The following is a 27,871-nucleotide window of genomic DNA, read 5'->3' as shown; positions in this document are numbered from 1 at the left end:
AGCAAAGCAGACACAGTGACCACACACACAATCCTGTTGCTTCACATAGATATATGTATAGGTAGAGTTATACTGTATATACACATTGATTTGGTTTTATATATATATAAAATAACACCTTGTTTATAAAGTGACATTTAATTGCCACTGGTTCCCTCCCCTCTTCCCTCCCCCCAAAACCAATAGTATACAAAATATAAAATATCTTAAATATTTAGAAATGCTGCAAGAAAAAAATAGAACTGTATGAAAATATCTTTTCTTTTTTTCTGAGGTTCCTTCCCTGCCCTGGGGGGAGGGAAAGAGAAAAAGGGTACACGTGTGGCCAGCCTAGTGTGCCTTCAGTCCATAGTTGTTCAGTGGGTAGGAGTAAGCCCTGCCTAATACTATCCGGTCCCGGAGGAGCTTAAATAAGACATAGTAATTGCAGAAGAGGATGAGGGCCATGGAGAGGGTATGGTTCCACTTCTCTGAGCGCAGCAGTGAGTAAAGCTGGTAGCAGACAACGCTGCCTTCGATGAGAATGAGCAGGTTGAGCAGCCGTAACGGACGGTGGAAAAGGAACTGCAGGAGACAGTGAGAAACCGGAGATCTCTGTTATTCATTGCAGTGGTCAAGTGGGGAGAGGTATGTACAAAATGCTGTCAGTGCTAGTGACCACCCTGCTGGGCAGGAGGAATGGTTGTACTCCAACCACTGCTAGCTACTACTTAGGGAAAATAGTGTAAGAAACAAGGCATGTAGAAGTGTCCTTTTCCTTAATGGGTGAAATAAGCTATTGGCCAGCTGACACACTTTCCTGTATCTGTGGAAGACATTACCTAGAACTCCCTTAAGAATATGCCTGATCACCACAATGAGACAGCAGTGATAAGGCAGCTGTGGCTTCCACCTTGCCCAGACACCACTGTAACACTGCACCAGGAAAGCCCTTCTGCTGCAACCAGTGTTTTGTTCAGCAGCAACAGGCTGTTGTGCAGCACTAAACTCTATTCCACACATTCTGCTCTACTGCAGTGAGGTTTGGGCCTCTTCTGCCTCCCACAATAGTAACAAAGAATGGAATCATGGAATAGTTGGAGTTGGATAAGACCTTAAGATCATCCACTTCCACCCCCCTGCCATGGGTAGGAATGCCTCACACTAGGACCAGTTTGCTCCAAACCCTGTGTCCAACCTGGCCTTGAACACTGCCAGGGATGGGGCAGCCACAGCTTTCTCTGGGCACCCTGTGCCAGTGCCTCAGCACCCTCGCAGGGAAGAGCTTCTGCCTAAGATCTAACCTGAACTTCCCCTGTTTCAGTTTGAACCCATCACCCCTTGTCCTATTGCTAACAGTTGCTGATGAAGAGTCCCTTTCTGGACATGTGAAGCAGAAGAGATACTTGCATAGAAGCGGGCATGTGACACATCTGAAGGCACTGCTACGTTGTAAGGCCCAACTGCTTTATACAGGCACCGGCTGCGTCGCACCAGAACTCCTTGTGGCCATATTGTGTTCTCTGACCAGCTGTGGGGAAAGAATGCCAGAGCATTAGCATCTGTGACCATGGGTTCACAGACATGGACTGCAGGTTGAAAAACACCAAAGCCTCTGCCACAAGGACATGTCCCACTGGAAAAGCACAGAGGGGTCATCACAAGCCCACCAGATGGACTCAGTGTGAACAAATGGCTCCCAGTGCAACGACCCAGCCCACTGCACTGGAGAGGGTCACCCCTTGGCCAAGCTACTTCTCCAGTGACCAAGAACGTCAACATTCATTTCTAGGAAGGAACCAGCAGTCACTGAAGGAGCTTAGAGAGCTCTCAGCAGATGATTCTGTTTCTAGGGAACAGAAAGACCAGCAGAGTTTCACATGGAATGGAGGTGTCCTCAGTAGATAATTACTGCTGGTAGTTACTTATCTACTAGAATGTACTAAGCCCTCCCCGTCCCCACACTCACATATGCTGTGGAGCATTGCTGTAGGAACCATGTTCTAGTTTCTGCCACTTGCCAAGGTGGGCAGCTGATCTGTGGAGCAGGTCACAGTACTTGGGAGGCAGCAGCTGGGTGGTGAGCATGACAAAGGCGTTGATCCACACCATGATGAGGTGCTCACAGGACCAGCGCATGTCATAGTACTGGGTGCTCTGCAAAGAGACCAGACAAGAACTTGGCACCACTGTTACAAAGTGAAGGGAGAAACGACAATGGACATAGTGCATCCAGCAGACCCACACCACACATTACAGGCATGCGCTTTTGGACCGGTGGCTTCAGAGGGTTACAGCTTAGGAAACACTCAAGACTCCCTTCTCCTTGACCTGAAGGAGAAAGGGCAGGGGCTGATGCTGCAGCTGGTGTATCTCTTCCTCCAGCAGCAGGTAACAATGGGGTTTGCTTGCCACAGAACTGCCCCAGGAGCACCAATTGCACCACAACTGCTACATGGACTGTGGGACTCTGCCCATTTCACTACACCAACTGAAGCTCGTTCAAGTTAGAAAGACAACAGACTGCAAAATACAACCCCCACAGTGACAAGAGGTTGCTGGATTTAGCTTGCCAAGCATCCTAGTTGGCTCTATTTTCTAACAGGCTGACCACCAAAGCCTCTAATCCAAGCACTCAAAAACCAGGATGGTGAATCTGAGATGGGTAACAAGAGGTTGCCTTTTCTAAGAACACAGCTATCCATCTGCCTAAGACAGGGGTGGGAGGAGGGGAGTTAGTAAGTGGGGTGATGGGACTAGAGGTGCATCACATTTACAGCAATACCTATCCTCCAACCAGGAGCAGTACTAGTGCACTCCGGATGCAGCCATGCTCCGCTATCCGGGCTGCCAAAGGGGAGACAGAGAAAAGGGGAATTAACCAAGAATCTGGCCTGGCAGCAATTCACACAACATTCAGGGGCACGGAGAGAGCCAGGCGAGAGCTACCTTCACAAAACACAGTGGCAGGAATGCCACGTAGTAAGCACTGAAGAGAGAGTTGAAGAGAACTTCCTTGATCCTGCGGTTGAAGTCTGCTTTTAGGCACTCCACCTCATTGCGGATGAGATCTGGGGAAAGGGGGCAGCTGTGGGTGGGGATGGATGTGGGGTTATTGAACTGTTCCCTCAGGGATTCCCACAGAAGAGAGAGGAAATCTTTGGGTTTGACCAGGCTGCTGACAGCTGAAGCCCCATCGTCCACCATCTGGTCCTGTACCAAGTAATCACAGTCTGCAGGTAGGGGCTGTGCTCTGCTGTCCTGGTGGAAGCAGCACAGAGGAACGTAGACACCAAATCTGCAGGGAGAGAAAGAAATGAAGGGCTGAAATGACAGACAGCCCAACATAAAGCAGGGGTACCTTCTCAACACATAAGCTCCATAAGCTAGTGGCCATCTCTTCTCCCCCGTAAAAGTCTAGAGGTTTCAACAGAGAAGCTTTCTTAAATCCTATTTGTGGAACCAATGATCCCAATGGCTCAGTCTTTGGTCATAAGTAAAGGCCCCATACAAACAGCATGCTGAGGCAATTCCTTCATCAGCTCAGTCCTGCCACCCCCTCAGCCACTTTAATGGCAAGGTGAGGAGCAAGATTACAGCCAACAGCTCTGCTTCCCATAGTGGCTCATCCCCCCCCAGCAGCTCTGCTTCCCTCACCCTGAAGGTACCAGGCAGTGTCACTCACGGGTAGCCCAGGAAGAGCAGGTTGAGCACAGAATGGCTACGGAAGAGGTTGACCAACGTCCAGCAGAGCACCCATCCACAGAGGGTGAGCAGCACCAGGCGCACCATGTAATGAATCACTGATGTTGCACCCACCTGAGAGGCCTGCAAATGGAGAAGAACCATTCAGCAGCTTGGAAACACACGTGTTAGAACATGAGCATAGGCGTGGAGCAGGAGAATGGTGCCAGGAGGCACTGTGAGAGGGATGAATGGCTGCCCTTTCCCTCCCTGAAGCAGGAGGCTGACCCTCTTACACAGGTGAGCACCTTCGACTTCATTCAGCATTGACAGAATCCAAGATTCAAATAAGCACAAGTTGTGGGGCTGCAAAGTAGAAAATACTTTTGTTCCAGTCCCTTATAAGTCCAGGAATGTCTTAGACATTTCCTCTTGCTCTTTCCTTCGGAAGGATCATGCCTCATCATTCATTTCCCTAAAGAACTGGCATGTCACAGTTCTCAGCTGAGGGAGGAGAAGATGGTGCACCCTGGCAATCCCAAAGCTAGATTTCCACCCCTCATCTACTGGGTGTACAGGCTGCAGTCCATTGAGGAGGCATCACCTTGAAAAGGAAAGGGAGAAAACTTGTTCCTGTTTCCAGAATGGAGAAGGTAACTGAACTATGGAAAGGTTCTCAGGGGTTACAGCTCATAGATGGGATGTGCAAGAAGTTTTATGGTGAATGGGAGCATAAATGAAAATGAGAGGAACCAGAGATGAAAGGAGAACTTCAGAGATCCCATCTTCTCCATTCACCCCATTCCACAGGACACAACGGTTCCTTTATGTATTTTTAAATGTATTGCTTAGCCTTGTGTTGTATTAACCATTTCAGAGGACAGAACTTCCATCTTCCTCAAAAAGACCTTTGTCAAACATACATTTGGCCTGGTTCTGCTCTCACAAACAGAGGGTCTTCAAAATCTGAGGTGACATGACCAGAGTCCTAGAGTTACTGAGTAACCAGGACTGGAAAAGCAGTTCTACCACCTATTCCTATTTCACTTCAGCATACTCAGATATCCTCCTCCTGACCCTTCCCCTCTCATCTCCTGTTCATTCTTGGCTAACTCCCTATTTGCCTTTCTGTTAACTGACTTGCAATTCCCTCAGCTACTTCTCTGCCTGGAGATAGTGAGGTACAATATTGGCCTGCAGGGATAAAGAAGCAAATGGGAGCATCTCCTTCACCTCTTTCTATCTGCAGAGGCAACTGTGTTACCCAATACTGCAGGACACAAATGGGCTCAAGGAGAAGGCATCCCCAAAATCTTAGTCCTTCACACCCAGACTTGTTCTGGGGGGGGGAAGAAACCCTCCAGCTCTCCAACTTGCAGAACTTTCTGAGGCCATGGATGGTCATGCTCTGCAACCAGTACTAGGGGCAGGAGAGGAAGCCTCCAAGATGGTTATGTTACCTCAGAGATGAGGGCCCACACCAGCCTCCGCGCCAGCATCACTGTGATGAACGCCGCCAGGTGATAGTCAATGAGGTGAAAGTTCTGAAGGAGGAAAGAAAAAAGGGTCTTCACCAGGGGAAGGGGCTCTGGAACCACCCAGCTGGGGTGGGACAGGAAACCTGCCTACTTGAGTGCATCAGGACCTAGGGTAAGCGTTCCCCAAGTCTCTCTGACAGGGATGAGGGAGAATGGATAAACATCAGTAACACAGGAATGTCTCCAGATGTAAGATCTTCCCCACATGGAGGTTCTTTCCCATGGAGGGATTTCCACTGAAAACAAACCCACCCTTCAGGCAGGTGTTTTTGTGGTCAAAGGGGCATCCTGGACCAGGACTGCAAGTCATCCCTGGAAAAGCCAATGAGCAACCAGAGCAAGCACATCAGCTCACTTTAGCTCTTGGTCTCAGAAATGGTCTGTGATGACCAATGTTCCCTGATAATCAGGTTGATCTGAGAAATGTCATCTTCATGAGCCATAGACCTGTATCAGGAGTTTAATGTTGGCTCTGGCTTCTTCAAATTAGATACAGTTTTTGGACCCCTTCTGATTTTTCAAGGAAGCTATCAAAGTGTTGTGGCTAGAACAGTTAGCAGAGTGTGAATACTGCTGTTTGGGACTTCAAGGCCATTTTGGGTGAAAAAGAATGCTTGATTTCTGATGGGAACAAACAAATGACCATTAAATCCTTTTGGGTAGGGAGCCTCAAACTACTTTCTGTTCAAAGCAAGCTGTGTCCAGCATGGCAGAGCTGAACTCGAAACTGGTAACTGCACCACCAGCACCACCTGCCGGTATAGTTAACTAAGGAACAACCTCATGCTTCCAAGCAGCAAGGACACAATAAAAACTGAAGGACCACTTCAGAGGCCAGCTTCACCCACATGAGGTTTGCTGATTCAGGTACAGGTCAATGCCACACTGTGCAGCTTACTGGGCCAGGAAGAAGACTGAAACTGAGGAGACTGGAAGCTTGACATAAGCTGAGGATCTCTTCCCCAACTCCTCTGCTGCTGATGTGCTGTGAGATCCTAATGAAAACTTGCACCATCTTCCTTCTCTCAGGCTCTGTTATTTCCACTGCGAAGGGGCACCCACAGCAGGAGACAGCAGGTTCCTGGAGTCTCAACTTCATTTCAAACCCTAGGATATAGCTAGGCCATGCAAGGAATTTCCATTGAAGGAGTCCTGCTGGCACTTCTCTCTCACCTTCTATGTATTTTCTCCCCTGTAAAATGGGGGATGATGTGGTCCTGGCTGATGGGGGTGCATGTGAACTCTCCTTCACTCCCCTAATGTCAGATGTTTGGTGATTCCTGGCCTGAGGAAGCATGAAAAGCAGCTGTGTAATGAAAAAGCACGAGTGATGCCATTTGCTGGGGAACTCACCAATGAGGTGCAGGAAGCAGGGTGATTGTATGGGTACCACCAGACAGTCTTGTAGATGTTGATGTACTGAATGAAGAGGGCTACCAGCAGGTAGATGAAGAACAGGAATTCAAAGAGAAGGCTCCCATCCAGCGGCAGCTCAGGGATGCGGCAGTGACGCACAGGCTCTGGAGTGATCAGTGCTGTGATGGGAGGCGCCGAGAGGCTGATGGCACTACCATTCCTGAGGAGACACACAGCACTCACTTGGTAAACATCCTACATCATCTCTATCATTCTGCAGGACAGGGAGTGCTTGAGGTTGTGACTTTGGGACTGGGCACTGCTAGAGGAGAGGTGGCAGCAGTCTCACATTTGTATTTCTGGCCTAAGACTGGTGGTGAGCTTTATCTTAGTTCAGCCAAAACCAGCATTCAGCGTTTTCTCCAGGCAGCAGATTGAGCTGTTGTGACAGACCAAACTTGTAGATGGAGAAAGTCAAGTATACAGAGTGAGGAAACAACTCCAAGCAACAAGCACTGAGGACTCTGTGCCAGATTGAGCACTTAATGTTACCTCTCCATATCAGGAATGGCTGAGAAAGTTGGGGTTGTTCAACCTGGAGAAGGCTCCAGGGAGACTTTATTGCAGACTTTCAGTGCTTAAAAGGGACTTGTAAGAAAGATGGGGAGAGACTTTTTAGCAGGGCCTGTTGCAACAGGATGAGGGGTGGTGGTTTTAAACTAAAAGAGAGAAGATTCTTTACACTGAGGGTGGCAAAACACTGGCACAGGTTGCCCAAGAGAGGTGTTGGATGCCCCGTCCCTGGAGACCATCAAGGCCAGGCTGGTTCTGGGCACCCTGATCTAGATGAAGATGTCCCTGCTCATTGAAGGGAGGTTGGGCTAGATGGCCTCTGAAGGGTCCTTCCAGCCCAAACCCATTCTATGATCCTATGAATATTTACTCGTCCTGCCCATCACTAAGACATAACAGTAGCACCCAGCCTCTTTCTCCAGTACTGCAAATTGTCCATCGCTCCTCTGCTCACAGTTCCTCTTTGAGGGGTAACTAAAAATGGAACAGAGGAGTTCAGCCACTTCCTAGAGGCTGACTTCTCAAGTGTTCTCACACTTCCTTTTTTCCTAGCCTTCAGAGGAGGACAGGACAACTAAAAGCTCTAGCAGACTGAACTGATGGAGGAAGCTCAGATGCAAACTCTGCTGTGTTTGACTGCAGCCAGGATAAACAGTGCTTGCCCAGGACCCCGGGGCACTGACTCCATGGTCTAAACAGTCACTCATTGCTCAAGAAGCCATGAGTGTGACATTTGTCCATCTGTCCCACCCAGAGAAGTCTTTGAAGGCCAAAGCTAAATGGCTTGGATCTCTTTACTCTGTAAGGATGAACTTATACCACATTGATCAGGGCCTCAGCATACAGCAGAGCTTCTCTAGTTTGCCAACTTCTGTATGGAAGGAAGTAACACTGGGCCTTTTTAGTCTTCGTGCCAAATGTGGAGATCTAAATGTCACTGTGTGTTCTTTTTTCAGCCTCCAACTTCCTCAGAAAATTGAAAGGAACTTTGCCAACTGAATTAGTGTCACCTGCAGCCAGCAGGACTAAAACAGAAGATAGGCATCCTCCTGCCCTGCCTTTCTATCATGCAGGAGGGGGATTCACAGCTGAGCTCTGACAGGTCACACTGACTCCCTGTCCCACTGCAGACAAGTGAGCAAGAGAGGCAAGAACTCATCATCTGCCAGGACTCACTGCTCTGGCGACTGCTGCAGGGAAGGACAATCTGAGCACTGTGCCATTCCACCCCTGGCCATTGCAGTCATGGTGAGCAGTGAAGGGTGGCTGTGACCACTTCCACAATGCTCCCCACAGGGCTGACTTTAACGCATGAAGTCATGAGAGGGGCCATAAAGGGAATCTTAGCAGCAGAGCTCAGGGGAGAAGCTGGAAGAGGTTTGTCATGCAGGGCATGTTCCCTCTTGGATGGGCCACCTCCTAATGCCACAGCAGAGGGCTCAAGGTTCCTGTACCCAGTTTCTCACTTTAACCACAAAGCCACACTCAGGCACAGAGTGATCAAGGCTCCTCAGCTTCTGGTGCCATTACAGATATCTTCACAAGCCTCCCTTTGTCCTCACCTGTTTCTCAACCCAGCACCGTTCCCGCAGCTCCCACCAACCAGCGTCTGGAGAGAAGGCAAAGCTGAACGGCTTAGCTGCTGCCGGCTGGGTCCCCTCCTTCCACCGGGCATGACCAGGAACCAAGCCACTTCCAGTGCCTCCCTGAGACCCACTCCACGATCCTGAAGCTTTCCCACGTCTGCAAAGGAGCCAGAAACATCATTTAAGCTGCAAACATAGTTCACAACCCAGCCAAGTGAGTTCACGCAAAAGCAATCCACTCACACACTCGGAGCACCGTGGGGCATCCATCACCACCCTAAAGCACTGTGGCATTTCAGTGGCACCAGATCAGAGTCTGTTTGCATACACTGAATGGATATCACTCACCCTGTGTCTTTAAAAGCAGCTGCTTAAATTAGCCATCAGTGCCTGTTTGCACTTCCTATGGGCTGGAACGCACAAGGAGCATGGCCAGTGCTGGAGAACACACTACTCTGTGCCTCACGTCAGAAGCAAGCCTGGCAAGAGCCCTCTCCCTGTTCTGGTGCATGGAGCTACTACAGCTTCACAGGTCTTTTTAATGATCCAACACAATTACAGGCTCTGGTGCTGGTGGGTGATTTGGACCCCCTCTGCCAGAGCTCTGAACAGACTGATCTCCATGAAGTCAACTGCAATGGCTCTGATCAAGAAGCCCAGATATGAGGTAATGGCTTCAAACTGAAAGAGGGTAGATTTAGACTGGATGTAAGGATGGAGTTCTTTCCTGCAAGGGTGGTGAGACCCTGGCACAGGGTGCCCAGAGAAGCTGTGGCAGCTCCATCCCCACCAGTGTTCAAGACAATGTTGGATGGGGCTTGGAGCAACCTGCTCTAGTGGAAGGTGTCCCTGCCTGTGGCAGGGGGTTGGAACCAGATGAGCTTTAGGGTCCCTTCCAACTCAAACCATTCTAGGCTTCTATGAGATCCCTTCTGTGCTAAGAAAGCCTGACTGACACAATGGTACGAGGTCCACTTAAAAGTGGTTCTATTTAGCAGATTAGTGCAGCAAAACACTCGTGTGTGCATGTACTTCAGTGCACATATAGGTAGTCACATACCCCAGCCCTCAAAAAACAGAAATAAAAAGGTTAAAAGTAATCCTTTAAATATCTACTTCAAGTGACACATTTAAATCAGTGAGGAATGAGTACGAGAGGCTGAGCAGCTCTGAATATCAGTAACAAAGGTGGATTCTCTGGCACAGACTTTATAATTTCCCACATGACTTGGCTTTTATTTCCCTGGTTTCCACACACCACTGAAAGATTTCTGCAGTTAGGGAAGTTGCTGATGGCCAGCAGGCAGAAGAGAGTGTGAATCTGGAAGTCATTCTAACTGCTCCTGCTGTACAGAATCAAGACACTGAGTGAGCATCTCACTGCAAGGCTTCTGGTGTGTCTGGAGACTCATTGCCCTTTTAGCAAAGTAGCATAGCCAGAACTAACCCAGCATCCAAAATAGCACCTCTTCCTTCCAGGGAACTCTGGATCTAGCTTCTGAATTTACAGGTGGAACCCATCTCTTCAGAACTCAGTTATCACCTCCTTGAAACCCCAGAGGAATCACAGCTGAGCGTGTGCTCACTGAGTCACACTGTGCCCATAAGCAGTGTGCAGGAGAACTGGACTCCCTCAAAGAATCACCCTTTGGGTTAAAATTTCCCATTCTTCCTGCCTGCTCCAAATAACCAATTCTCAGCTTTTCCACAAAAACCAAGATGTTTCAAAAGCTGAATGCTTTCCACATACCCACACGAAGGTCATGCACACCCAAAGCAAAAAGAGTTGTGAAATGACATGAGAGAGCAAACATTGGATAATTTGAGGTTGGAAGCAAAGAATGTATTTTGGCAGACTTCAAAACTCTCCTTCTAATTCCATTGAGGACACAAGAGAGAATTGAAGCCTTCCTTACCTTTCTTTACCTTCTCTTTGTAGTGAAGACTAAAGCTTTCAGAGAAGTTTCTCTAGGATGTTCTAGAATATTAGTTGGGAATATTTGTATTTCATGAATTAAATATAAACAGAAGAAAAGTCTCCTGTGTACAGCAGATGAGCAGGGGCAGCAACAGACACTGCAGAATTCATTAGAGCATCCAAACACTTTACATCAGCTGCTAAGATGAAGAAAAAATTAGGAAAACCTCTAAAAGACGCAACTTTTGAAAGCATTTTAAGACAGATTATGCTATTACAGGGCATGTGGAAGCTAAAACAGTGTGATTCAACCTCCAGGATGTTCCTGATTACAGATGCAATGTGCTGGTGGTCTGATTAGTGCTATTAAGAGTGGAAGGTGTTTGATGCCACATTCAGTAATACATGTCAATAATTTAACAGCTCTCATTAGTAGTATCCCATTAGTATTAGTGTTATCCCATTAGTATGCTCCACATGCTCACCCATATAGTCACTTGGACACTGTGCAATTGTATTCCCACCCTCTGGCTTTGCAAACCAGTAAAATGTAGGTTTCTACCACTCAAAAAGAATGCCTGTGGGAAGGAAAGGAGCCCTCCTGAACATCAGTACACCATATTTTAACTGCACTTGAATAAGCCCTTTCACAGTGATCTGTGAACATACAGACTGGGCTGTTCCTCAAGTTTTAAATAACTTTACTTCACTGGAGTTGAATGAAATCAGCTAAATCTTAGAGCAAAATAAGCCTCAGAACCATCCCTGGGTTGTTTGCTTTTGTTTTGTAAACCCAGCCACACTGAAGCTCCCCAGATAAAGTGAAACAAAGCAGGGAGATTACAGATCTGTTTGACTCCAAGTCTGCTTGTTTTGGCCTTGAACCAATGAACAACTCTCCTTTTGGAGGGGACAGACATGGGAAAAGCCTCTTAATAGTTTTCAATTCATAAACAAAGGCATGATTCTACTGTAAAAAATAGCCTAACATGGGGGGGAAAAAGTTTCTATGACACTTTAGTCCAACAGATAATGTTCCTGTGTGCATCCAAGTCACACAAAGTGTTAATAACGAGCACACTAGGAGTCTACCACACTCCCTTCTCTGTTTGCAGAGTCCCCACCCCACCAGGAAGCTTATTTTATAGAGTCACAGGCACAAAAACTGAGTAATAGAAAAGAAAAGCTTCCTGACAAGACTCTAGTCCATTAATGTGATTCCACATTGTTTATAGAATCATGGAATGGTTTGGGTTGGAAAGGACCTTAAGATCACCCAGTCCCAAACCTCTGCCATGGGCACAGACACCTCCCACTAGAGCAGGTTGTTCCTGGCCTTGAACACTGGCAGGGATAGGGCAGCCACAGCTTCTCTGAACAACTTGTGCCAGTGCATGGACACCCTCACAGTGAAGAACTTCTTCCTTACGTCTAACCTGAACTTCCCCTGTTTCAGTTTGAACCCATCACCCCATGTCCTATCACTACAGTCCCTAATGATGAGTCCCTTTGCAGCATCCTTGTAGCCCCCTTCAGACACTGGAAGCTGTTCTGAGGTCTTCCCAGTTCACCTATAATTTCACTCAAAATAAGCTGCATACTTGTAGTCCCTCCATCTCCAACAGCCCCAGAAGAGAAGCTGCCGAGCTCACAAGAACTCCTCTCTCAGGCACACGTGGGCATTATAACATCACACAAGAACGATCTGTGGAGCAAGTATAGAACAGTGGTCCTGTCCTCACAAAGAGAATGGATACGTGTTTGGGCAACTCTTGGGTCCTAGAGAGAGACCACACACAAAACCTTCAGCTGTGACATGGTTATAAGATCCAGGAACACAATGCATCAGCCCCTCTGATTTCAAATTCTTGCTTTTAAGACTACAGAAAGCACTTGGGCATTTTGTTTGCACCAACACTCCTCCTCCCCATCAGCTCCCCAGGCAAAAACCACAGCTGCAAGCAAGGCTTTAATGGCAAAGAGCAAGGCAGATGAACTATCCACCAGTTCAGAGGTAAAGCAGCACACAGCTCTGTGCTGCTCCCCAGGGACCAATGCATCATGTTCCTGCATAAGCAGCTGCCCAAACAGCTCTTGCAAGAGGCAAATCAGGGGAGAGTCAGTGAGTCATCAGAATGAAAAGTCTGCCTGGTTCCCTATCTCTTTGCTGGAAATGCTACAATGCTCAGCCAGTTATGTTGATGGTGTGGATGTTTTTTAATATGAGAAAACGAGAAAGCCTTCAATCCTCTTGGGAAGCTAGCTACAGAACTTGGAAAACACTCAAGATGCTCTCTTTGCCTCCAGAAGTCCTACAAACAGCTACAGTCAAGAGCAGCAAGGGAAACGTGCACACCCTCACTTGAGACCACAAGTGTCTCAGTGCAGTGTCTTGACCAAAGCAGCCTTCTTCCTGTCAATAAGTGTGTGACATCTTGGGGTGAAGCAACAAGCTGCCTCTGTGGCTGTTAGCAAGGGAGCTCTGCCTACCTTCTCCTCAGCAACATGTAAGCTCCTAGTGTTGTTTAGTGCCAGAAGCAGTTATTCAGTGCTGCCCATCTCCAAAGCACTCCTGTGTCCTGGTAGCTCTCAATTCCTCCCCGCTGCTGCCACTGCCTGTCCCCTGCTGTCAGGAGCATTGGGTTCTAGGTTATTTTCCTTCAAAAAGGAACAGATATCCTGGAACTGGACTGTATGAACAAGCCCTGAGGCACAAGCTCCTGGACCGCAAAGGCAAGGGACCATTTAAGAGCTGGACAGTTCACCCTGAGATGAGCAAAAACCTCTCTCCCCAGCACAGCCTCTATTCTCACCCCACAGGTGACAATTCACTGTGTCCCCAACAGTGGCTTATTTATAAAACCTTGTTAGCACTGCTGGAAAAAGAGTTCCCAGCCCCTGGTGAAACCATTTCTGGAAAGTGGGAGGAGAAAAATAGGGTGGGATTCTCTAACCTTTGGGATTAAGTATGTACTGTAACAGTGGTGACTTTCAGCTGGCAGACAAACAGCTCTTTCTCCTCTTCCTCCCCTCTACCCCCATCAGTCTGTGAAACTGAATCTCTTGGTTACTCATGTCCTCACTTCAAGTCACTGTAGCTGGGCAACCTCATCCCAAACATGCATTTGTTCAGCAATCCACATGTCTTAGCAAATTATCAGCAAACCTACTTTATAGTGAAATTTTCTTTTGAACTCCTGCAAGTCCAGGTTACCCCGGCTTGATTTTACTTCCTTTTAGTGTGAGCCTCTATTTATGTTAAATAAAACATTTTGACAGCTGGAAAAATGAGACATAAAGCTGGTAACCCAATTCACCCAACATCACACTGAAATAGTCGAGAGCTGAGGAGCAGCAATGGCTGCACCCATACCATGAGGCCACCTTGTCAGCACCCTCACATCTGCTATTCCGAACGCCAAGAAGCTGCAGAACTTCCATGGATGAAGCCCTAAATTGGTCTGGGAATAAAAAAGCATTAGGTTGTTTTGAGGGAGGAAACAACTGACAGGTTATCAGATGGAAAGCTAAACATTTGGCTTGCGCAGCACTAAATCAACACAACCTTTCAACTCGGGCTGGCTCCAAAGGCCCGGCCCTGGGCTGGGAAGCAAAACCGGTTAGGAGGAGGTCTCCCAAGTCAACACATTTTCCAAGTCCTCATGCCACATGGAGCGACGGATTAAGAAGGAGATCTGGTGTGGAGAGAGGCAGAAGGCCCCAGGAAGCACATCCCAGGGTGGGTGAGAAGGACAGAGCTGGGTGGTGAGTCCCCATTGTGAGCTGATGCGCCAGCAAGGCCAAGTTTTGCTCAGTGCCTAGGAACCAAGGAATTTTTCTGTAGTAACAAAACTAACCCAGCAAGGCCAAGTCAGCACAGGCTCTTCTAATGCAGCACAGCTCCATCTATCAGTCCTCTACACAAGTGTCAAAACAGAAGGGTGAAAGTAGCAAGAAAAAGGCAAGAATTTACATGTATATTTCATGACTCATTCCAGGCATCTTCAGCAAGGAAGGCCAGAGCTAAGCACACAGGTTAGAGGGGGAAATAGAAGCTGTAGCTAAAGACAAGCTGAAGACAGCACTTGCCATTTGTGCTTCAAATACCCACAGACAAAAATGGGAGCAGAAAAGGAAAGTTTACATGAAAAATCTCTCCAGGTTAAAGTGCACAGATATGCTCTTTAAGGAGGGGACGTAGGTTTAAGTTCTTAATACTCCAGAGCAAGAAAACTATCCAAGAGGCTGAAAAAGCCATTTTTAAAACCAGAGAGATTTCCAACCCAAATCCTACACATTCCTTAAAAATCCCCTCAAAGATCTTACTTCAGGGGGTGTGAGGGAAAGATTTCCAGAGGTCCTCTTCAGAATGCAGATGAGTTCAAGTCTTTGTGAATTGAGGGAAAGAAGATACACACAGTAAGTGCTCTTACCGAGCTTCTGGCAAGTAGGAGAACAAAGCAACAATTCCTGGAGTAATAAGATGATACCTCATAAGCGTGTAATTACCTTGTGTAACTAACTGGTGCAGGAGGTCAAAGCAAACAGCTTAGTAAGACTTTAATGAAAGACTATCATAATTTTATGAATAAAGACAAGTGAAATTATGTTCAAAAAGCAAGTGAAGAGAAAAAGCCCAACAAACCAAAACCCCACAACACAAGATCCTAAGGGCTCAGCAGCTACAAGTCGCCAGTAACACACTCCTCACCAAGACAACAGTATCACAAGACATGAACATTTTCTTTGGCTTCTTCTGATGTATGCAGCAATACTCTCAGCCAAATGCTGGATCTGGGAATAAAGAGAGCGTTGGCTTGCTTGTGTGTGAGAAAATGACAGAATTGCAAAGCTGAGCTTTTCCAAACGCAGATCTGACCAGTTGGGTCATGGTCTATTTTGGTCCTACAGTTCCCATGCTTCTAAATGGTGTGGGGAAAGGGACAGCAAGATATCCTCATTCAAAGCAAGAGGCTCAAATTAAAATGCTGGCAGGAATCAGAGTGAGACATATGGTTCTCACAGACAACCTGCATTGTCACCTGAAAACCTGGGAGAGTTTCAGCTTCAGCTCCAAAACAGGGTTGAGTATGCAGCAACACAAAAGTTTTAAGTTCCAGCTCCATGTGCCTGTTACTTCCAGAAGCAAAAGTTCAGTTTTGAAGGGGACACTGGCTGGCAATTAATGCTTCATCCCAAGGAGGATGTTTTAGCAGACACAACACAGGCAAAGCTATCAAAGCTGGCTGGTAATACAGTTTATCAACACACACTCCTAAGTACATCTTGCACCAAAGCTCTTCAGTAAACACTGCACAGGTACAGCTCCACCACAGCTATCAATCCCCTCCACTGCACCATGCCCCACACAGTGACTGGGAAAGAAGGGGAATTTTGGATATAGCCACTGAAATTTGCTTTTTCAATTGATCAGAGATCCAAAACAGACCACTATGGGGGGGGGGGGGGGGGGGGGGGGGGGGGCAGGGGAACAGACAAAAGATGCTCTTCCTCAAGAGCTCATCTTTTCAGCCAAGCAAGCCACCAAAACATTAATTCTCTTCCCAGCCCCAACATACACATGGTCTAATGGCCTGAGTATAGTACTGCAAGCCAGGAACTTTGCTTTTTTATCTCTCCTCTTCAACTAATTTCAGGGAACTTATTTTACCCCGTCAGACCTCAGTTTCCTTATTCCAAAGAGGATAAACTGTTCAGCAGGGATTTCTCCTCCCAGGGGTCTCTGCAGGTAGCACTGAATAGTTTTTACAGCATTATTTTAGTGCTTTAGACAAGTGTTTTTTCAAAACAAACAGAAGCAGCTTTCCTGCTGGTTTTGTTTCTCTGCCAATCCCAATGTTTAATGTAATGGAGATCAGCCATGATGACAAATCATGGGGAGTCACTAGGAGTTTTCTGTTTTGTCCTCACATAGCTAAAAATAAGGCAGGCATCTGCCATCTGTAGCAACGAGTTTGAAGGAATGGAGTAGAACACAAGGAAGAAACACTTCCTTGAGGCTTACCCCAAGTCATTGCACTGGGATTCATATCAGAAAGTATCAGTGTGACAATGATTTGCATATCCTTGACACTGTAGAAAGGCAGAATTATCACAAGGGATTCTAAATAAATCATATTTTGCATAAAATATACATTTGATTTAAAATGTAAAATGCATAAGAGAATATATCAACTCCCCTCTACTTGCCTCCTAAGTAACAGGTACAGGTAATACACAAGTTTCCTGCTTCCATTGCTCAGAACTTCGTGTCACCATTTATGGAGCAACTAATCGATCAGACTGGGAAAATGCAATAGGTTACATTAATCCCTGGTATAATTAATTACACCAAGACTGATTTAGTTGTCTGAATCTGCATACATGCTCCCTTGTATGTATCCTGGGCTATAGATGTCTACTGACAACTTACCTTTAAACCAAGCACCCTAAGCATACGTTATGCTGATGCCACTGCCATGGCTTTTCTGACCAGCTTACGTAACACTCACTTCCCAACAAAAGTCTCATTTTCCGCTTGCAACACATTCAGCTGTCCAAAAAGTCAAAGAAAAAAGGTTGAAAATGACTCTCTAATGACTACTTGCCACAAAGAATGTCAGGAAATCTTTCAGGAGAGTTTGGTAGCTCATGAGTGACTTGCCCAAGTCACAGCTACTAGAGATTTGCCTCCTGTTTTAAAAATCCACCACTTAAAAGCTGTAGTATGGTTGTGGTACAGTTAGAAGTGGAGTTCCCATCAGCCCAAAAGAACCGCTGCTGTTAGGTGGACAAGGAAGAGGAAAGCAAACATCACGGCACCATTGATTACTGGGACAGGCCAAATTCTGCAGCCAGAGAGTGGATTTAAGGAGAGGGGAGGGATCACCAAAAGAAGAGGAAGGTTGACTGTCGTAATTTCAGGTCTTCCTTATGGTTTCCTGTGTAGCACAGTACTGTCAAACTGTATGTGTTCTCCAACTGAACAGCAGTGTGAGGAGAAAAAAAAATGGGCCTCAAAAAAGGACAGTATGTCTAACAGAATGTCATACTGCACAATTAAGAATGATAGATCAAGTAATACCAAAGTCTAAAGATACCAAGCATGTAAGTAGGTTCAGCAAGCCAAATTCAACCCTCCTCTGGATTTTTCGGTCCATAAACACATCAGAACACAAAATTTCACAATGGAAAAGACTGGTTGGAAATTGGTAATATTTTAGGACCAAATGTTCTAAATAATAAAAAATTAAGACAAATCTCCAACTGATTTTCACCACTGCTAAAAACCACACACGCCTCTGTACTGACAAAGTATCTCTTCTTTAAATCTAGAGTATGAATTCAACCCCTGCAACTTAAGAGTTCCACATCTGTGAACTAAAACTGAACCACGTGCTTCTTACTGCCAGAAGAAAACTTTTTCTCCTGGATTTCATGATACTGAGGCACAGGGAAAGCACCAAAAGTGAGGAGTAGCGCGGACTCCGAATCAGTACTATCTGGTTGCTACGCACCATATTCGTCTTTAGGAGCTGTAACTCCAGAGTTGTACTGAGGGGCCAGACTCACTTCTTAACTGAACACTCACAGAAAAGTGGAAGCCACCTTAACAAACATTTCTAGCATATATGCTCTTGCTGTATTCGCAAACATCCAGGTTTGATGCCTGCAGAAGAAAAACAAGGTTAGTTGTTTTACAATATCCTGACATGAGTTGCCCAAGTCAATTTGCAATACAGACACTTTCAGAGAAAGACTTGTATTCAGTGCTGCTCAATTCCAAAACCAGCAGAAAGGTCTGGGTTTTTTCTCCCTCAAATAATACATACACAATTCAATTCTCTCTCTAAAATTGCAGACCAAAAAGCAGTGTCTAAAGAAAGCATAGACAAAAGACTGATTAGACCTGTCTGCTTTTGAGTAATACGTAACAGTATAACTATATTGGCTATATTACATCAGCTAACACAGGCAGGTCACCAAGATGACAACGGCTTTATTTCCTCAGCTACTACAGGATGGTGTTTGTATTTCTGTGATGAGAATAATTCAGTAAGGTGCTAACCTACACATTGAAAGAAGTTTTGAAAAGAATTTATCTCCTTGCAAGCAGAACAGAAACAAATTCTGCCAAAGTAGGAAGCAGGATGGTTTATCCCTATTTTACAGCCAGAAAGACTGTAAAAAAAATAAAAGTAAAAATATAAAAAATAAAAGACTGTCTTTTCTAAATTATCAGTAATTTTGCCCAGGGTGAGGCAGTAGGAGCGTGGACACCCAGACCTCCTGAAAATCAGGTCTCAAATACTGCAAGCCACCAGGTCTGCAAAGAGAGAGCCAGGAATGAGCTGTACAGGAGGCATGTTGATGTTCCATGGTCTGGAGATTAGGAGCATGCATCACACTGGACACAGTTAACTGTGTCAGTGATATTTACCTGTGCTCCTCTGTTGTCCAAATATACCAGCCTGCGCATCATTCTTATCCTACATGCTGGTTTACACTGCAAAACCCGAGCCAAAGAAGGTTGCAGGAACAGCAGCAAGAGAACTGAAGAACTTCCAGTCCAGTAAGGGACAACAAGGAGCAGGTGAAGTTTCTGCACAACTCCCAGAGAGCTCATCATTGCCTGGCTAATGCTTTGGTGCCAGCAGGCTCAGGATTTACCAGCAGAGCATCATCCCATTACACTACCAAGTGCCTCAGCTGAAGGAGCTGATGCTTCAGAGGAGGCTGGAAGGAAAAAGAGCATGGGAAACAAAGCCACTCCAACAGCAGGAGTGCCAGGAGGCGAGCAAAGGAGCAGGCTGCAGGTTAAAGGGCTGTGTCTGCTCTGCTCCCAGCATCCTGTGGAACTGGAGCTGAGCCATTCCAGTCCCATCCCTATACCACCATACCCTTCTCCCAGATAAATCTCTTGTGATCACAGTGAGTTAACAGACCTCAGCTGGTTACAGAAGGGATGTCTCATCTCCAAAACCTTTACAACTCACCACTTTGTGATACAGACATTTCATTCCTTCACTTACAGCCATAACAGCTGCCAGTGATACGAGGGGCCTGTTATTTACAATGAAGAAGCATGGATGAGAGCGATCGTAAATCGCAGACAAGGCTGCCTCTGTTCCTGCTACATGCTCACACGTTAAAATTATGCTGGAGTAGCAAAGGAGTTACCTTATGGAACAAGGAGAATCACCCTCCTAACTGCTGTCTTACATAAGGGAGAAGGACCGATACTGTTTTATGAGTGGCGACAGAGATGTGTACCCACACCCATTCTGGAAACGGTACCTTATGGCGGGTTAGATTTGGCTGGACTGAAGAGAGGACTGTCTCCCTTCTCCATGTTCCACAGGACGGTGCACTTCTCTTACCTCTATAGGACTGATTACACAGCGACAGCGTTTTAACAGCCCAAAGCAAACCTACCCATGACCCAGACCAACTTCCTCGCCTCTAATCCTCAACCGCCCCTCACAACGTGCCCGGACCTCTCTGTTTAACCCAGCACTGAACGTCTAAACCAAGCAGCCCGGCACCAAGTGCCCTAGCTCCCCAGCAGAACCAAACAAAGCCAAGCGCCTCCCCAGCACACGGGCACTCACTCACATACACCCCAAGTTTCAGGCAGGCGGCAGCCTTCGGGCTCGGCCGCCCGGCCCCACTCCGCTCCGTCCCGCACCTCACGGCCGCGGCAGGGCTCCGTGCCGCCGGTACTCACACATCCAAGCGCGGGCGGCGGCGAGGCTCGGACATGAGCCGGCAGCGGGCTCCCGTCCCGTCCCGGCGGCGAGCCCCGAGCCCCGCAGCCCGCCGCCACCGCAGCTGCCCGGCAGACGTGGCAGTGAGGGCTGATGCTCTCATCACAGGGCGACAGGCGGCGGCGGCACACACCGCGGATCGCCGGCGGAGGACGGCCCAGGGAGGGAAGGGCGCTGAGGGGCGGGGCGGCCGCGCAGCGCCGCCATCTTGGTGGTGGCAACAGGGCTGCCGCCGGGGAGGGGCTCCCTCACTTAATGTGTTTAATGCTGCACCAGCTGCGTTTTGGTGCTTTAGAACAGCAAGTAATAATAATATAATCACAGACTGGTTTGGGTTGGAAGGGACTTTGAAGCTCACCCAGTTCCAACCCCTGACATGGGCAGGGACACCTTCCACTAGAGCAGGTTGCTCCAAGCCTGTCCAACCTTCAACACTGTCAGGGATGGGGCAGCCACAGCTTCTCTGGGCACCCTGTGCCAGTGCCTCAGCACCCTCACAGGGAAGAGTTTCTCCCTAAGAGCTCATCTCAGTCTCCCCTCTCTCAAGTTAAAGCCATTCCCCTTTGTCCTATCACTACATGCCCTCGTAAAAAGCTCCTCTCCAGATTCCATGTAGGCCCATTTAAGCACTGAGAGCTGCTATAACATCTCTCCAGAGCCTTCTCTTCTCTGGGCTGAACAAGGTTAATCAATCCAGAAAGCTCTGTGCTTTGTATCCTGAAATCACAAACTGGTTTTGGTTGAAAGGGGCCCTAAAGCTCATCCAGTTCCAACCCTTCTGCTACGGGCAGGGACACCTCACACTACACCAGGCTGCTCAAAGCCCGGTCCAGCCTGGCCCTGAGCACTAAATCATAATTAACGGCTTCATTACAATCAGCAAATCTGTGACTGAACATCAGCAGCTAAAAAGTCCGGCTGCCATTGCCACCCTCAGCTCAGGAGAAGGCCTGGACCACCCGACTGTGTGGGAAGGCACACACGGGTGCTCAGGGCACCGAGCCCCAGCGCAGAGCCGGCAGCGGGGAAGGGACCCGGGCAGTACCTGTAGCAGCCACCAAGCGGCAGCAGATAGCCAAAGGTGGCACGAAACCGACCCAAGGCTTTCCTGAGGGCTTTCAGCAGGTGCCAGCCCAGAGCTGGGGAGATGCCCTGGTGGAGAGACACCTCTTTGAATGATGGATGAGCTTTCACAGTCACAACGAGACAGACCTCCCAGGGAGCGAGAGGAAATACTGGAGGAAAGAAATAATCTTATGTGTGAGCAATAGACTGTAATAAATGGGGTAGAGTTGGCTTAACCAATCCTTTCCACTGTTCTAACTTTTAAAATGGTCTGGAAGGGGCTCTGGTACAGTTTCATTGTCTCATCAGTGCGGTTGGGCTTGTTTCTGATAGTACACGTGCCTCGTGTGTTCACCTTCCTTCCTTCAGCCACAGCAGCATCTTCTGATCATCTTCACACCTGTGAATGTGAAAACAGCTGCCACACTCCAAACAGACCCATGTGCCTGCCTCACTGCCCTTCTCCCTACAGCCACAGAAATGACCAGGCACACCCCAGTTGGACCAGCCAACTGTGGCCACAGACCTGCATCTGCACTTCGGTAATACACACCTTCTACTAGGAAACCTGCCAAAGTGTTCCACTGTCCCAGAGCAGCTGGAAAACAAACCCAAACTAAACTGGGAAATCTTGAAAAAAGAAATTGTTCTTAACCTCAGACCAGGTGTCTCCAAGGCCTGAGGCCTCTGCCCGAGGAGAAAGCTGCTCTTTGTGTAAAACATGCCCAGGAGATCTTAGCTGATGGAGCTGTGCAACAGGGCATGGTAAGGCAGGAGACAGGTTTGTGCTAATTCAACAGGGGTGAGATTCCTTTTTGGCTATAAATCTGACCACCAGTAGAATTCAATGAAATGATATGGAGATGGGTGCTTCATCTTTTCCTTTTGCATTCTCACATGGAAACAGGATGTGACAATTTATTCCATCTTCGATAACGCTGTTTCAGAAATACCTTACATTTATCTGCCAAGGCCCTTGTGTCCAATCCATGACACGTGGTATTTTTATCACTGAATTCCTTACAGAGCTCTGTAAACATTTGGGTCCTTGGTCTCCCCATAGTAGCATGGAAACTGTAATCCAGACTGAGCTAACAAAACTTGGACTGAGGAACAAGGAGCAGATCAGGTAGAATGTAAAAGATGCGACCATTCCTTTGCATTTTGGGAAATTAGCATGGGAATTCACCATGTGGAACACTGGATTACAGCCATGAGAAGCCCAGGGAGGTATGTTCGAAAAGATCCATGTTCAAAAAGACCCCTCTTCTCTCATTCAGCGTGTAACTGCTATGGGGACTTTGATAGAGCATACATACTGAGTTACTACACCAACAGACAGCATATGGCAAACACTAATGCTATAAAACTTCTTGCACTCTCAGCCAACAACGTACTTGATTTGGTGTTTATCTCTGTTCCTGTTTTCTTCTAGCTTTCATTTCCTTTCTGGTACTTCAGGTTAACACACTTTTCATCTGGTTCTCACTTCTGCCATGCTTCATGTCTGTTTCCCGCTGTCCCTTAGAAGACCTAACCCCTTTTCCTTGCTGCTCACTCTCCTTCCTGTTTCAAATCCCTTTCCATTCTTATCAATTTAATTCCTTCCTTTCTCTTTTTATCAAACATCCCCTCTATCCTTTTACTCCAGGGCTATTGCCCCACAGTCTGTGGGACATCAATGGCTGTGACCCTGAGCAGCCCTGTAAATTTACCCTGGGATACAGCTGATGCTTAATTCAGAGTCAAAGGCTTAACTCTACACCACAAAGATATAACTTTGGTCTTGTGTAAAACATATCTGTACAAGGTGGTTTTCCACCACAGTGTAGCTGCAGTGACATAAAATTTAGCATAAACCAATTGCTTGAACAACCACCAGTTGCTAGGATGACTTTTGAAGTCCACTTTAAACTCCTTTCTACCGACATCACACTGTTACTGGCACCTGTCCCATGTTAGAGTAAGCTCTGTTTTGCTGACTTGTGCAACTATGACAGTGGGCCATCACCACCAGAATATACTACCATGGAAGTTATTCTGTGCTGCAGAATGGTTAGTTAGTGTGTCCAACGACTGGGTTCCAAGGTTTAAAATAGAGTGTAGGTGAGAAAGACACATCAAAACCAGGAGCACAGAACTCTGGATTTAACACAGCAATACTAACACTTCTACAGAATATACACTAGTGTCATGGGGATTGTGAGTCACTCATGTCTTCTCTGTTCAAGGTAGAACTTCCTCTTGTGGCCACACAAACACCAGTTGGTCTTTGTGCACAAAACAATGCCTGGGAAGTCCAATGCCCCTTCCAAAGTTTCCTCTGCATCACCCATGCAAGACAGGGCCACTGCTCTTGTTCACCTTTCAAGGCCACATTGCATTAGGCAAACAGCTTTTATCCGAGGGTTTTATCAGGTAAGAGGCCTGTGTTTAAACTGTTGAGATTGAAGAGTAAAGATGAAGAAGAAAGGCTGCTTTCACACTTGCTGCCAGGAAGAGCATCCAATGTGGACTTTGGATCTGTATCCGAGAAAGCAGTGCTTCTAGACATCTACAATTTTCCTTCAGATCACTAATGTCTCTGTGAATAAGAAACTAACCTGCAGGACTTTAAAACCTTTTAAAACCTACTCCTGCTCCACAAACAGCAACACTAACAGAAACAGACCCTAGTGACCCATCTTCTGACTCTTGTTTGCTCAGAAATTCTACTGTTTCTATAACACTGTACTGAGAAAGTACATTGAGGATTGCTTTTAGTAGCACTAAGACCCTTCTGGTATGGATTTGACTTCTGAGGAAACCTGTTACTGCTGTGCTAAGGAAACCAAAGAGGCACCAGGTTTTCTGTCTGCTATCACTGTCTCTTCCCAGACAAGACAAAAAGAGGTCCATTCGTCATCTCAGCACAATGCTAATCAACATGCCATGTACTCTGCGTCCCTCCCCAAACCGGAGATGTGGCATTCCACTGACATACCTGCTGCTAAATTTACAGCTAATAATTTATTGGTATTATTTCACAATAATTATTTTATTTTTTTTTAAATATTTCAAAAACATTATTTATACTTTGAAAACTTTGAGTCACTGGGATATTTTTGGGGGGGGTGTGGGGTGGTGAAAACAGCTTGTACTACATTTGCATGTGGCAAATATTCTGGGCAGCTTAAGTTTGGTTCTTCTCCTCCCTGTGAGGGTGCTGAGGCACTGGCACAGGCTGTCCAGAGAAGCTGTGGCTGCCCCATCCCTGGCAGTGTTCAAGGCCAGGTTGGACAGGGCTTGGAGCAACCTGCTCTAGTGGAAGGTGGGTCCCTGCTCGTGGCAGCGGGTTGGAACTGGATGAGCTTTATGGTCCTTTCCAGCCCAAGCCACTTTGGGATTCTACAAATGAGATTAAAATCAACAGCTAAAGATGTCACCTAGAACAACCCGCATTTCTGAGGTAGGAGAAAATGTAAGGTTTTGCTTAATAAGGTTTTGCTTAATAAAAGATTAGATTGCTGAAGGACACCCCAGACTCAGGATCCTCCTCAGTACAGCTTCTGCTCCCATGAGATCCACACAGATGGTTTTATTTTTTGGAACAAGCATAGGATTCAGTCCAGCAGAAAGAAACCTGATTAAAGAAACCTGACAAATGTTGAAACTGATAGACAAGGACATTTGTGGGGGAAATCACACAGCAGAACTTTTACAACAGTGTAGCCATAGAAGAACATTTAACATAGTGTTCTGTGGGCCATAAACAGAATTAATTGTTGTCTGTTTCCCTACTTTTTTCCCACATCCCCCATGACGCTTTCACTGCAGTAGCCCAAGTTTCCTGCACATCTTTCATACCCATGTAACACAGTATCCCTGATGCCTCTGAGTCCACACTTGAAGATCCTAACTCACTTCTAGCATCTTCACACGTACCATTGGCCATCTCCTCTCTGCCCTTCCCTATCCTGTGAGACCCCCATCACAGTAGCTCAGGTCCCATCATTCACTTACCTCTCTCTGCTGGCCTGTGAGATGAGGAACAATGTGATCTGCTGCGTGTGTTGGGACACAAAATACACACTGATTAAATCTGCAGCATGCGTGTGGCCTGACAAGCTGGAGAATGCTGATACACTCTCACTGGGTCACATAATGACTAATGCTCTCTGTCACCCTCTCAACAGTGTCTTCTGCATCTATAGCTCTGATTCTTACAGCACTAACAGAAACCTACTATCTTTGAGAGCGATGCTGCTTTGGCAGATTTGATTACAATCAGCAACTAGCATCTGGATTCTAAAAGCCAACTAAAACTATCAATAGGTGTAACTGATGCCATCAGAAATGGGGTCACGTGCAGTTTTTACTGGACAACTACTCATGTATATTTAATTTTGGATTATCAACTTCCTTTGCTATTTACAAGCAAGAAGAACTTTAACACTGCCTGTCCTTCTCTCTCAGATCTAATTCCATAGAATCATAGAATAAACTTGCTTGGAAAAGACCCTTAAGACCATCAAGTCCAACTGTTCCCCAGCACTGCCAAGGCCACCACTAACCCATGGCACTGAGAGCCTCATCTACAGGGTGTGTGAACACTTCCAGGGACAGTGACTCCAGTACTGCCCAGGGCAGCCTGTTCCAATGCCTGAGCACCCTCCCAGTGAACCTTTTCTGACAGTTTCAGTGGAGGTTTTTTTTTTATTTTTTCTTGCAAAAATATTTGCCACATTTTGCTTCATTTAATTTCTTACACTTTTAAACAGAGATTTTCTCCTCTCTGATGCTTCTAGCAGAATTTCTTACCACAAAAGCTGCGAATTTTGCCTTTTTCTTGAAGATTTTTAGTGCTTGACAGCAGATTCCTCTTGGATGCAACCTTAGGGAGGTCTGGGGCTAGTCTGCTCCAGCCCCCGACAGGCATGCATACCTGGAGCCAGACACACTCAGCAGGGCAGTTTGTGATCATCCCTACTGCTCCCGTTTTGCTTTTCTTGCCATTGTCAGTGAAATGGCTTCAATATTTTGACCAAATAATTTAATTTGGCTGGTGTACCGAATAATTTTGGCTGGTAGGGGCAGTTAGGCTGGTCAGTTTTGATGGAGAAACAGCAAACATTACATTTTAGCCATATGAACTTTGGTTAATACATACAGTGATTTGTACTGCAGGTGAAAATACCTTTGAGGCTTTTTTCATATAGTAAGAAAAATACTGATGAATAGTTCAGGCTTGGAGGGACATTCAAAGCTCATCTAGTTCAACTTCCTGCAATGAGCAGGGACATCTCCAACTAGATCAGGGTGCCCGGAACCACATCAGCCTGGTCTGGAACGTCTCCAGGGATGGGGCATCCACCACCTTTCTGGGCAACCTATGTCAGTGTTTTATCACTCTCAGTGTAACGAATTTCCTCCTCACACCCAGCATCTATCTTTGAAGTTCTGTCTGCACTCTGTTAGGGGCCGACACAAAAAGCCCTGCTGTGATTCTGCTTCATGACGGGAACACCTTTCTCTTTCCTGAGCAACCAAGTTTTGCAAACAGGCATCTCAAGTCCTCATTCCTGAGACTGAAGAACTCCTGCTGAGCTCCCTCTAACTTCACTGCAGAGAAGTGCCACATAGAACAGATAAATCTTGAGAGGAAGCAATCCTCCCAACTTCTGGTGAGTACCACCAAATGCTGTGATGCCCATGGCCCTCAAAACTCCCTTCCAGCTTCAACACCCCCCTCCCCAAGCTCCAAACCCTGACACTCCTGCAAGACCTGCCAGGGACCTGGCACCAGCCACGCACACCTTGGGCGGGCTGAGCAGCGGGCACTATCTGAACTGTGCTGATAACGCTGTACCTCCAGCGTTTGCTCTGCAGCCCTAAAGCAAACAAGCGGATAAGGCCCGCACTGACCGCTACTCACAACCCGCCGACCGGCAACCACAGCCGCACCAGGGCCGCTCTAGCCCCTCCAGTGGGGGTCTCTGTGGTGGGAGGCGGCCGCTCTAGCCCCACACTCTATGGTTGAAGGGAGGGGGCGGTCACGGCGGTGTGGCCGCGGTGCGGAGTGAGGCCTGTGGTAAGCACATGAGTAAGTTCCTGAAGCTACTTATAATATTCCCCGCCTATACGCGGGAATTATGAATATGTATGTGACTAATGAATAGTGAAAGCATATAAACCTGTAACAAATACTAGTTAGTGCTGCCTCTGGCTACAGTCATGTGCGCAGCGCTTTTGCTTTACTGACTTTGTACCTCAATAAAACCTTGTTATCTCCTTTAGACGAGTGAGGTCGTGTTTCATAGGCTGGTGCGTAAGGGTCGGCTGCGGCACATTATCCGTTTCCCGGTCCCTCCGGGAAGTAAGGATCCCACGCCTCTCCTCCATTCCTCCTCTCAGTTCTTCCCTTCA

The 27,871-nt window shown here is 46.9% G+C and overlaps 1 protein-coding gene across 3 annotated transcripts; it reads right to left on the bottom strand.

Moving 5' to 3' along the window:
* Positions 1-73: 73 nt before the first annotated feature.
* On the bottom strand, positions 74-27,829 carry TMEM39A (transmembrane protein 39A). Of its 3 annotated transcripts, none has more exons than XM_031046852.2 (9): positions 27,715-27,829; positions 8,693-8,873; positions 6,555-6,777; positions 5,124-5,207; positions 3,665-3,807; positions 2,929-3,277; positions 1,949-2,136; positions 1,390-1,510; positions 74-564 (listed from the first exon to the last, which is right to left on the bottom strand). In XM_031046852.2, exons 2-9 carry the CDS (start codon positions 8,803-8,805, stop codon positions 331-333), a joined length of 1,455 nt encoding a protein of 484 aa, XP_030902712.1. In that variant the 5' UTR covers positions 8,806-8,873; positions 27,715-27,829; the 3' UTR covers positions 74-330. The 3 variants fall into 3 exon arrangements, with proteins under 3 accessions (XP_030902712.1, XP_005146717.1, XP_030902711.1); XM_005146660.4 differs by lacking the exon at positions 27,715-27,829 and adding an exon at positions 20,323-20,500; XM_031046851.2 differs by lacking the exon at positions 27,715-27,829 and adding an exon at positions 20,362-20,500.
* Positions 27,830-27,871: the final 42 nt, after the last annotated feature.

The sequence above is a fragment of the Melopsittacus undulatus genome, chromosome 2 (genome assembly GCF_012275295.1).
Source record: "Melopsittacus undulatus isolate bMelUnd1 chromosome 2, bMelUnd1.mat.Z, whole genome shotgun sequence".
Taxonomy (NCBI): domain Eukaryota; kingdom Metazoa; phylum Chordata; class Aves; order Psittaciformes; family Psittaculidae; genus Melopsittacus; species Melopsittacus undulatus.
This window is presented reverse-complemented; position numbering and strand designations above follow the sequence as displayed.